Source organism: Harpia harpyja, chromosome 2 (genome assembly GCF_026419915.1).
Source record: "Harpia harpyja isolate bHarHar1 chromosome 2, bHarHar1 primary haplotype, whole genome shotgun sequence".
NCBI lineage: Eukaryota > Metazoa > Chordata > Aves > Accipitriformes > Accipitridae > Harpia > Harpia harpyja.
Genome location: NC_068941.1, coordinates 40,421,737 through 40,434,521, shown reverse-complemented (window position 1 = coordinate 40,434,521; position 12,785 = coordinate 40,421,737). Strand labels below are relative to the sequence as shown.

The 12,785-nt window shown below is 36.5% G+C and overlaps 1 protein-coding gene across 4 annotated transcripts in view; it reads left to right on the top strand.

The window, feature by feature from the left end:
* The window catches only part of FBXW7 (F-box and WD repeat domain containing 7), a 187,195-nt gene that overhangs the window by 98,307 nt on the left and 76,103 nt on the right, over nucleotides 1–12,785 (top strand). For 3 of the 4 annotated variants that reach the window (XM_052777225.1, XM_052777216.1, XM_052777198.1), the window contains one exon: nucleotides 3,302–3,388. The exons of the other annotated variant lie outside the window; for it this stretch is intronic. In XM_052777225.1, the coding sequence (XP_052633185.1) occupies nucleotides 3,302–3,388 (87 nt within the window). The remainder of the gene's footprint in view (nucleotides 1–3,301; nucleotides 3,389–12,785) is intronic. 4 annotated transcript variants of the gene reach the window in all.

Genomic DNA, 12,785 nt, shown 5'->3' with positions numbered 1-12,785 from the left:
AGCAGGCAAGGCTAGTGTAGTTAAATGCCATACGCGAGTATTGAAACGCAGTAGGTCAATTCTTCATGCACTCACACTTAGATACCAGGATGCTTAAACAGATATGAGCATGCACATAGGCATGAAAAATGTCTAGTAGATACATTTATCTGATGATTTCCCCTTTGCTGATATACTTGATATTTCATATCTTCCTTGGCCTCTCCTAGTGGATTTCTGGGGAATGCTATCTTGTGGAGTGTGAAGTATTTTGCCAGACAGCAGCTTCATCATCATCCTTATCTATATTTGTTTGAACCTTTATAATTTTTTTCATTATAGGAGTGTCATACAAGTTGTACCATCTTCTACCAGCAGCTGTGAAAGGTGTATGTCCTTCTTGCCCTTTCATGGAAAAAATTTTAAAGTAGCTTTCTTGGTATTAGATACCAACCTCTTTCATCACAGTAGTTATTAATGGCTATGCCTCAATATGATTCCAGAGCCGGAATTATAACCAGGAAGTATCGTCTGAGTGAGTCCAAGTTAAGAAAATCTGGATTCTTCTTCACTATGTTATTAAGCTTTGTTGCTGAAGGAAACAAAGCTGGTACAGTTGAGACATCTGCCTGTCATTGTCTTTCTTCCTTTCCAGAGCTTACGCATCCCTTGAGTAATTTTTACGCAATTTAGCAAAAAGAGAGATTAAGGTTACACAAGTTTTCAAGGTAACTAGAGGGTAGCTAGGAAAGGGAGAGACTTATCAATGCATCTGCTGAGGAAGAAGTCTACAGTGTGACTATCACCTGGTTAGACATCATTGAATCCTCGTGGAATTGGGTTTTGCTCTGACCATGTAAACAGGTTCAGTTGACGTTTGTTCCTTCCTTTACACCATAGAAGCCATCTATTAGTCAAAACTCATAGTAAGGCATAAGCCTGAAATAAAGCTTTGCTATGGCTGGACTGTTGAGAATGACTCTTCCATGTAGGTCCCTTGACATTTTGGGACCATGAGGCCTTGGAGAAGCCCTAGTGTAATTCAAACACAATTTGAACTGGCATGAAAATCTCACCTGGAGCCACACTTTGTTCGTTCTGTTGCTTGTGGTACAACAGGTCTACACTTGGGGTTTTTTCCATGAAATACAGAGAAAGCCATTAGTTTGCATGTTTTATTAGTAGTTTTGCCCCTTTTGCATACTATTCAGGTGTACATTTTTTAGGAAATTCTAATCTTTGTGAGATCAAAATGATCCTCTCCATTGGTTTCCTCCATACCCTCTTCAGGGGTCATTATGTTTTCTTATACATGCAGTTTTTTTTATTGGGTAAGCTTGGATATGATAGAAGCTTTTTAGAGCAATAGTTTTTTTCTGTGCACCACTGCTAATACAGTTGCAGTTAGTTTTGTACAGCAGTGCCTTTTTTCTACACAGCTTATTCGTTTGCTGTACAAAGGCTAATGTACAATGTAGCATTTGGGTACTATTTGTATAGTGGTATTAGAAATCCCTCACATAAATAAACTTGGGACCACCGTCACTATATAAGAGGGGTTACTAGTGTAGTATAGACTGCCTTGCTTTGCTAACAAAATGGTTCTTGCTCTTTCTACACATGGGCAGGGACCAGCATGAATACCAAGAGAGCTATAAGGCTTGTGTATAATGTAAATCATAGTACATTCTATATGCTACAGCTATGCAGAGCTTACTAAAAATGTTATTTAGGAAGTATATTATCAAATATATTAAAAGGATTATTACGCTATTATTATTATTTTGAGAAGGTGACTTTTAAAATGTTGCAGTGCTCTCCCTTATCCATTTGAGGGCAGCTGTTCACCGATGTTAAGAACTGTGGAAAAACTGTCTGGGGTTCTGCTTTTTGCATTTTAATCTTTCTATACTTGCAAATACTTCATTTAGGTCTCTCTAGGTCTTGTACTGTTCCATCACCATATTAAAATCCCATGAGTTTGTTTATTTTTTTCTAGTAATGTTAATATACAAAACAATCGTTGGCTCTAGGTGAAGATTCTGTAAAGTTTGAGTAAGCTGGTTTTTGTTGTTAGGATGAAGGCTTAGACCCATGTCTTAAAACCATGGCCTTCCTGAGTTAAGTATACTGAATGAGCAAGTTAATTTTGAAAGATCTGCTTTCTGGTAAACAGCTGCTAAAAAGCTCTGCTGCAGGATCACTTTAAATTACTCTGACTGGAAGTTATAAAAATTATTGCTGCTTACTACACACTTTCATTTTACAAAGCCATCTCTTCACTGGATCAGCCAAAAAAGAAAGAGGAGTCTTCTGGATTCTTAATTTTCCAGTTAATAGTCCATGATGATCTCAAACTTGTATTTTCAAACTCAAGTTTTTAGGCACTTTTGTGCATTTAAATAAAGATTCAAATGTGATCTTTTGATTAAAGTGACAGGCACTTAAAAAAAGCATCATTGGAAATCAGCCCTACTTTATTTAGAAACAGGAACTTAGAGAAACATATTACAAAGCATTAAAGCTCAAATTTTCATAGTTTCACATTTGTCAAGTTTTTGCTTTATATATATATGTTTTCTCACCCTGTATAATATAAAAAATACACACTTTTAAAGATAAAAGCAACAGAGCGGCTTTTTAAACTTTACATTTAGAGCTTAAATTAGAATTATATGTGTAATAAATACAAAAATAAGTGTTATCTACTATATGCAATATATTCCTGACACTTCAAAGACAGCCAACCCTCTCCATTTTTTCTTCCTGTTACACCCTCTTACTGCTTAAATTAGACTGTGTTGTATTTTCAGGCTAAGGACTTTCACTTATTAAATGTTTATAGCTGTCCAGAATAGCTTGGGGCCTTTAAACATTACTGTAAGACAGTAATACCTGCAGTCAGTAATGTGTAGCAAATCTAAGACTAGAAAGAAGTGATGATACATGGAATAAAATTGGGCCAACAAGATCTCATCTGCTAGTGCAAGTGTTTTTTCTGGGAGATGATGATAAAAAAGGGGGGAAAAATAGGCAGAGATAAAACCTGAAGCTTTTCCTTATTGCTGTGATAAAGTGTGAAATCTAGCATTGTAATTTCATGTGGGACAAAAAAAAGCCTTATTTTGCTTTGGCTTTATCCACTTGGAAAGGGGACTACACTGAATGTGAACAGGATAATTTTTTTCAGATAGAAGCATGTCCCTGTGGAATTGCTCTAGAATAGTTTGGAAGTTCCTGAGGAAAAATTAATGTACTGTTGGGACTTTTATCTCAAACCACAAAAGAAGAAGGGCTGACAATCAGAGTTTTGTCTTTTCAGAGGTGTGAGAATAACCTGCGACTGGAGACTTGCGCTGTGAGCGGTGCTTGGAGAATGCCATACTTCAGTCTTGTCTGCTCCCCAATTGTATGTAAATCTGTAAATGGGCCAAGTTATGTTCCTGTTTTGCACTTCGGTTATGACCTAATATTAAAAAAAAAAGGGGGGGGGGCAGGGATTAAGCCTGTAAAGTAGTAAGATACTAGGCTCTGATATCAACTAATAAAGGCTGGTGCTAAAATAGTGATCTGCCACACTGTCAAATTCTCCTTTCAGCAATTGCGCAATGAAATAATCTTTTAAAACTGAGTTTATTTCAGCAGTTTCTCTTAGCACACACAGACATGTCTGTATCCAATTAAATGAAATATTGAGTATTTATTAAACTAGAATCTGAGGTTTGCTTTGTATGAAATACTGTATCTGATCTTGTCGACTTATGTGCATGCTATTCAGATCTCAAATTATATTAATATTAATACATTTTCGTAAACTTCCCACTTTGTTGGAACAATTGAGACAGCGACCGGTACATCAAAACTGGAAAAGCTTGACCTGTTGCTTCTTTTTGAATGATACATCAATAGGGATATGTGAGTTGATCTCTTTGGGGTTTTTGTCTCTGTTCTTCACTTTAGGCAAAAGGCTACTCTTTTGCCCTCTTTGGAGTAATTCAGTGAAGTTTTCTTATTTGAGTGAAACTGAGATCCGAAGACACTTTCCAAAGTCTTCCAGCCAAGTGAAAATAATGAAGTAATTCAGAATGATGCTATAAACTCTGATCTAATGATATCACTGTTGAGTACAGGCTAATGGTAAACTGTTTTTTGCAGTTTATAGGATAAAGTATAAAGAAGGAAATGGAAAGAGTCTTTCAGAAGAAGATGTATGTCTAAACGTGCTTTAGAATGGCATTTGAATGGAATGGTAGAAAAGAAAAAAAAACCAGTGCATGAAAATATTGTGCTACCCAGCATTCTATCACAGCATTTCTGTATGCAACATCTGTAAGGAAATAAGGATTTTTTTGTTGTTGTTTGTCTGAGAGATATTTTGTTGTAAGTGAATGCTTACTGTAATGTATATGTACTCAATGAAACATTAGGGATTTTTATAGATTTTTGTGTGTGTGTGTAAAAAGCATTCAACAAGCAAATATTTGGTCAGGTGAGGTCCTCTATATGTGAGAGAGATATGCTTACAGCTTGGCCTTTTGAAGGGGAAACAAAGGGCTAAGTGGAGATGCTAATACAGGCATATTTTAATCCTGTCTTTTGTCAAGTTACAGTGTTGTGCTTCAAGCATTAAGCATTACTACACTCCCTCTTCTGCCCTCACATAATTATACAGTTAATTATCTTTACTGGGTTGTACATAAAGGGACTTGTAAGATTTCTTAATGGTCATTTATTCACTGTGTTTTGGACTATACTGACTCAGTTCATACAAGGGCTTTGATGGCTTTCTGCATCTCATATCAGCAATTTAATAAGACATTTTCACAGGCTTTTGTCTCTTCCTACTTAGTTTTGCTCAAAAAGGTTTTCAAAATTTGAATATATTTTTAAGAAACATGTCCAAGTATAGGGATTGGAAAGAGATTGTGGGAACCTAGAGGCATTGTAGGAAAGCTAATTTGATCAAGAAATTATGTAAAATGGAAGTAAACTAATTGCGGATAATCTGAGTAATAGACATTGCTATTCTAGCTTTGTTCGGTGGAATAAGAACTTTTTTCCTGAAAAATGGTCCTCAGTCAGGTTTGTTGCTAAGGGCAGGCAGACCTCTTCCCACATCCTTCAGGGCACACTGGTGTGAGAGGAAGAGCCCTTCTCCTTTCCATCAGTGTGATGGATAGTCCTGAGCAAACTGGTACTCACACCTGTGATGGCCAGAAAAGGGAAGACTATTTCAGTATCATTGCATCCTGGAGCTAAAGCCCTCCTGGATGCTGCTGCTCCCCCCACAGCAGCAGGGAAAGGGGAGAAGGTGCAGGCTGGGGTACTTGTACATAAGTAAAAAGGGCCAGGAAGAAGGAGCTAAAAATCACAATGTAGATGAAAATACAATGATAGCCTGCCTCTACTTTTATTGAAAGAGCAAGTTTCGAGCCAATGTCTTCAGTTTGGGGGACTCCCATTTTTTTCCAATTTTGTTTTCATTTTTGTTACCTTTTTTAACTTTTGGGTTTAGCAACGTATTATGTTTGTGGAGATGGTGGTTGAAAAACTGCTAGCAAAGTCCAGGTCAGTTTTTTAGTCACTAGCTGTCAAATTCTAGTGGAAGTCTAGAAGAAGTCTGTCCGGAGAGTGGTGGAGTAGATCCTGCAGTAACACTGTTACTGTCTGAAGGTTGTAATCTCCTTGGATTCTCCTTCTGAAGGCACAATGCCAACTCGTAAAAAAATAAAGTAATAATAAAGAAAAAGAATTCTTCCTTTAAAGCACAGGCATAAGCTGCTGGGGCTACTAAAACTCCTGGCAGTCATGATTTTCTTCTTTTTCAATCTGCGGATCCCTTTTTGGAGAAGGGCTTTTCTGACATTGCAGGGGAGGTCCACCACCTGTTTGACTGGCAGGAGCAGTCTGCCTGCCCCTTGGTAGTTTAATTCCTGTCTATACTAGGATAGCTTGCACTTCACTGAGCAGCAGACAGGTCAGGACACTTGGCAGGAGAAGGTTGAGAGACAAAGGCAGCAGGCTGTGGGGAGCTGAATCACCAGTCTGAAACTTTTTTAAAGAAAGAAAGAAATCATGCAACTTTAGAAGCAAAATTTTTAGCAATGTTGTTGCATTATTAGTAGACTTGACAAAGTAAGAAAATAAAATGTCCAAACCTGGGAAAACTGCCATCAACCATGGCTTGGTTCCTGTTGATCTTAAAAGTGCCAAAGAACCTCTACCACACCAAACTGTGATGAAGATATTTAGCATCAGCATCATTGCACAGGGCCTGCCCTTCTGCCGTAGGCGGGTAAGTGTAAAAGTCTTTAAAACCTGAATTTTGATCACTTGGCTTGTAGCTCAGTGCTTTGTCATGGTGCATTCATTCCATGAGGAAATACTCATATCTGTATTATCTATTCACTCGGGGTGCCATAGACGAGGCTTTGGGTCATTTATTTCAATAATTCTTGTGCTTTAGTTTAATTAAAATCCATACATGTTGTCTTAGCTATTACTCATTTGAAGGGACATGCCAGAGATTCTTTTATAGTTGTAAACCATGTAGATGAAAACAAATGCTGTACAAAATAGGTGCATTCATAAATGTGTATTTTGCTTTTGTTCACTCTTTTAGGTGATGTAGATAGTTTGGAGTAAAATCCATTGAATGCAGTTTCAAATTGGCACATGTGACTTGTTGGATACTAAAGTAGGGAATTTAGAGATGTTTAACATTTAAATGTTTTTAGTACGAATTCTGAAAATAGAATTTTCGTCCTTTTGTAACTGAGTAATGGAGATAACATTTTTGCTGTTACAGGAAATAAAAATAGCATGTTACTATGTGGAGGTTGCGATATAGTTTATATATAGACAATCCTAGCCTGACAAACTATCACGGGTCTTATGCTACAACTTCATGAACTATATGAATAAAGTGGCTGTTAAAGCACATTATATGAGTAAAAAACAAAAAAAAGTCTTTAAAATTTTGTTCTTTCTGTAATACACAATTTTCAATAAAAAGTATTTTCACATCAGTTTACATCATGATTTTGTAACTCAGTTTGCATACTGCTGAGCTCATATTCTTTAAAGTAAAATTAATTTTTCTTCTTTATTACTCTTTGGAAATTTTTTCAGTAAAATTATAATAACATTTGCTCTTCATAATGAATTTTCCCAACACTACTTTGAGTTTTCTATTGCTACTGAATAAATACTATTGCCATTTATTGACACAAGTTTTAAAATCTAGCTCAGCTTTTGTAAATGTGCTGGCTTTCCTTGAATGTCAATATACTCCTTTTTAGTAAACTTAGTTAAATCACACACAAAATTTAAATTTGACAATATGACCATTGAAAGCTTGATTCTTTTTACTATGTTGCTTTGAATGTCTGAGAATGTTTTTTATATGTAAAAGGTATATGGCATGTGTTGAAAGCTAGTAACGTAATATCAACCTGCAGCAATGCAAAAATTAGAACATATATATCTACATGTGACTTCAATATTGGATCACGTGCATTTCAGAAAAGTATTCTTTTCTGAAATTAGATATTATACATATGTGTTTGAACATTGAATAGGAACATTTCATAAAGTTGAAAGTGATAAAGTAACCCTTTATTTTAATAGATGTGCTCTCAAATTTTTTATATGATTTGAGAACTGTTTGCTTGAAAATAAGCATTTAGAATATGTTTGGATAGTTTTAGTTCCTTTGTCTTGGATAAAGCATAGTATGCAGCATAGAAGATAAGTTTAGTAGATTTATTTCACAAGTCTTTTTGTGGCTATATTAATACATTATACTGTTGGAACTTTAATGCTGATGTTTTATGTGTGTATTTTCTGTAATGAGAAGTGTGGTCATACATTAACTTATCACAAATATGAAAAAAGTAATTTCTCTGAAATTACTCTGAAATGCTGTGAAAAAGCAGTTCTCTGAAGACTTTGCATTGTTCCAAAATGACCACATTCTGTCTTGGTTGTCCTGCCCTACGCTGTGTTCAAGCAGTCAGTTTAATGACTCGGAGGTTTTAGGTCTAGGAGGTTCTAAGAAGCTGTTCAGCATTGACTTTTCTTTTAGCATTAGGACTAAGCAGGAAATTAAGAAATTCTGTAAATGTGTGTTTTACCAGCTAAGCTATCATCAATCTATTTAAGTTTATCTTGTCTTCTGAAACTAGTAATTCTCAGTATGATGGCTGCTGATAGTGGCAAAGACTAGAGCTCCGCCTTTAGTCTCATGCCTTGCAACATGCAAAGCCTGCATGTAACTCACAACGATTACCATATTGGGTTCCTTCCATGCTAACGTGCGTAGGTTGCATATAAGATCTCCATTTTCATTTCTGCATATTAAAAAATAACAACAAACCCCCCTAATTTTGGATATCAACAGATGAGAGAATCAATACTTTTGTTACGTAGATGTATCATTTTGTTAAACGTAGCAAGAACCAAAAAAGTATTTTCATGTAAAATATGAGTTCTGACACAAAGTCTCCACCAATATGCAACTCTTAGATATTTTTCTTTAAATTCTACTTTTCGTTGAATAAGTAATGCATTGAATTATTTAGCATTTAATGTTCAGACCTAAACTTGATGTGCTTTAGAAGATGAGCTACAGTTTGCTTCTATGTTATTGAGTTGGTAATATGTCAATACCAACTTTTTTCTGGTAAGTGTATGATCGGGCCATTCAAACACTGACCTGACTTAAAGATTATTGACCTTCTCCTTGTTTGAACTCATTTCTTCCCCTCCTTAATTATACATTAAACCAAGCAAAACATCTTTAAAATGTGTACTATGATCCTTGGAGTAAAAAGACTTCCGCTACGAGAGCTGACAATTCATAGCTTCTGCATCCTCTGCATTAGTTATACTGGGCTTCTGTGAAGAAGTGCACTATAAATGGTCACAGGACTTAACAGTTTGCCCTTATGCATTTTGTCAGTTTGCTCATGTAGTGAAAACACTTGTCTGCAATACTACTAATCTTAATCCAGTTAAAAATAGTATTGCTTAGCATTCTTTGTGTAGCACTTGAGAATAACTTTAGTGCATAGCTCTAGAAGTACTGTACTTACACAATAAACGTATGTATTCCTTCAAAGCTGTCGCTGAAAACATTGATGCAGTATTGTCAAACGTAGACATAGCCATGGTCCTCTTTAGCCCTTCACATATCTTTTGCAAGCACTGAAGTAGCTTTTGCAGTATAATGTGCAAATGAAGCAATGAATACCTTTCAACTAGTACACACTTCAGGTATCAGATATCATTTAGCTCTTCAGTCCAATGTAACTGCAGCTGATCATTGAACGTACTTACGAGATAGTCACGCATGTCACATATGTTCCAAAATCAAGTGCTGTATTTTGTTTGCCATGGTAAATACTTTCAGTTGACAAAAAAATTGGTCTCTTAATTAACGATGTGATTTTTCCCTTAGACTGCTCTTAAACCACTAACAGTAGAAGTGTTTTTCCTTCTGAACTCTTACAATTCTTAACTATTTCAAAGGCTCTACTTTAAAAATAGATTTCTTCCCTCTTTAGTTTTCCATGTTTTTCCTGAAAATTCCAGTGCTTGTTGCTCTTGGAGGTTGCTGTGTAACAATTTCATCACATTGAATATATGTTTTTAAGAAGTGCTAATAAGCTGGAGAATTTGTGAACGTGACTTGTTCACTTGCAGCATTCCTTCATTTTAAGTCACTTAAGTAGCACTGAGTTGTTAATACAGGGGTTTCAGTATGCACCCTGTGGTATTCCAAGCTAGAAAAGTCAGGGTAATAAATGTATCCACTTTCAGCACTCGAACTCTCAGAAATGCCAGATTCTGTTACACTGTACTGTTTTGTGAGAACAATTTTGCTATATGTGCATATGTTTCACCCTTAAAATGTATCCGGCCAAATTTTGGCAATTCATCAACTTAATTCATCAATGAAACGCTTCCCTCTGCAGGATGTATTTGTGTGTTGAATGAACATAGGATAAAGCATTTAAGCATTGATTTATATACCAGCCTGTGTTTTTTATTTATAAGAGCATCCACTGGCCTTACGCGTTACATATGGTATTGGTCCGTTTGTTACTACAGTAGAGCACTTGGAATGAGACTCCAGTTCCTTTTCCTTCATCTGGTTGACTTGTGTGCTAATAATTTATTTGAAATACTAATGTGTCTTATGCATGAACAACTTCACTTATTTGGACTTGTTTCTTTATCCCTTCATCTCTGTGTTAAAACAATCAAAACACCCTTTTCATTGTCAGTCAAATCTATGTAAATGCTTGTGCAAGCAATTTAACCAAGTAGTCCATCTGTTCAGTTTTTCAGGGAAACATAGTCCTGAATTTTTCTGCAACAAATCATATTTCTTGCTTGAGTACAGCACGTTATTTCATGGATGACAGTAAGAAGTTACTTAGTGGACAAAAAACTATTTAGCTTTCTCTGAAATGGTATATACTCCCATCTTACACTTCCCTGTATTTCAGCTGACTTTGGATCAGGTCCTGAGTAATATGAGAAAGAACTAAACTGTTTTCCCCTTCAACACAAAATTGAAAAAAATTACCTCTTTTTCCCTCGAAATTTCTTACCGTTTGGTAGGAAGAGACTGTCAGAAGAGCATAAAGGAAAAATGTGGGAAATGTGAGTGTGTGCGCGTGCATATATATGTGTATAATTTTTTTCATTTAAAACTTAAGGGAGTCTTCAGAGTCTGTCACTGGACAAATCAGAGCACTCCTATATGCCTGTGTCTTCTACAAGAGACCTTTTGGGTTTGGGCTTTGTGGCAGGGAACTTGCATTATTGCTGCTGGTGGTAAGAAGCCTCTTCGAGTGGCTGTCAGAAATAACTTACTTTCAAAGCTGGTTTAGCCTTTACTTCAAATTCCCTTGTTTGTGTTATAATTTCTCACCCAAATGGAAGTACAGATCTTGGACTGATCAGTTGATATCTACATGAAAGGAAGTTTGTTCTTGTCCTCTGTGCTTGTTTCTCATAAAGGAGTGTGTCCATTGCTCTGGATATCCAAATATTCACAATAAAGCCAGCCTTATAGAGGTTTTACTTTTCATTGTTAAATTTATAATTTATAGTGTTTGTTTTCTTGCTTTTATTATTTTTGGAGTTTCAGTTTTGGAAGATCTTTGCAATGAAACAGAAGTACTTCAGAGGTCCACCAGAAGGAAGTTAACTGAAAAGGCAGATGGTTTTGAGTGGAAAGAAAGGAATACTGAAAAGTTATAGAAATGACCAAGACTAAGTCTTGTGTAACACTCTGCCTAGAGGGTAACTCCTTTCAGAAGATAAATAATGTTGAATAATGAACTATTTCCTCTCTTTTTTTAAGTATACGCAGTATATCCACTCTGAATCTTGCTTTTCCCATGCCTTTCATCTCCTCTCACAAGGGGCATAAAATGTTCTTCCTGTCTGAGGTGATAGCCTTGAAGAAAAGCAGTGTGTTACTTATTTTCTCAATGTGGAGCAGTGGCAGTCTAAAAATCACCTTCTTCACCCTTATATTTTTTCCTGCTTTCTGCAATTATCTCTTTGATTTTGCTTGCAAACTGGTTGACTCTGTACTGTACTTGAGGGAGTAAAATAGGAATCACAGAAGTGGAAAAAGAAGCAGACAGATCTTCAATTATCTGGTCAACTCAAGGTGGTGTGGTTCAACCTGACTCAGCTGAAGAGCTCCATGGTCTCCCAGGCTATGCTTACAAGAGGTTTGCCAAGCCATACCAAAATCCATCTCTTTTCTTTTCTTTTTTTTATCCTCAAAACCATCAATACAGTCAGATGTAGCCAGTGTTTATGGCTCTATATAACTAAATACAGGCAGAAGTATGCTTCTGTCTACCCCTCCCCTTCTGTGGGGTGTTACAGAAGCTCTGGGCTTAAGATAGCCATTTGTAGGAGGGAGCACTTAGTTTGCTGTTCAAACAGCTGTTCCCTGTGTCCACTGGAAAAAAGAAAATTGCTAGCTAAACTCTGCATATCTAGTCCAACTTGCTGTACTGGGTTGAAAATACTTGGACAGCCTCTGACAACCTCTTACAACTTCCTTGGGGTTGGTTTTTGGGTGGGGGGTTCTTTTTTTCTTTCTCCAAACCTCCACTGCACCACGTCATAGAACTCCCAGAGAGTGCTTTTTCAGAATATTCAGTGATCCTCTGTCACCATACTGACTCTTTGAGAAACACTTTTATATTTAAATTGTTCTACCTATTTCTGGCCAAGGTAAAAGCAGCGATTGGAAGCTCATTTATATTTAACGCTAACTAAAATGTTTTTCTTTATGGTTTTGATGCATTTAAAACTTCCATTTCTTGTGCAATGAGTAGTGCTTTCTGTTACAGTCTGATGCGCCGGTGCAGATGCTAAAAGCGTGTTACAACAATTCTGCAGTCAGTCACTTCCCTTCAGGAGGTGTCAGAAGGAAGGTTGCCTGGGCAATTTTGCTCCTTTGTGCCCAATTGTTTAGATGTCTTTGGAAACCTTTATTGTTACTCACGCTGAGCTATTCAAACATGCTGGATTGACTTTGTGAAAGCTCTTTACCTGCTTTGCTTAAAGTCTGTCTGGTTTATCATCTCAAGCTGTGGAGGTTATAGCATCCAGCAGAAGAAAAGAGGTAATGGGAGACAGCAGTGATGCCATAAACTGACCCAGCTGCCTCTTTGCTGATCGATCATGGCAGAGGGGAACTCATGAAATGTATAATTAAATACTTCATTTATTGCTTTGAAACCTAATTGCCTTAACCACGAACCTCC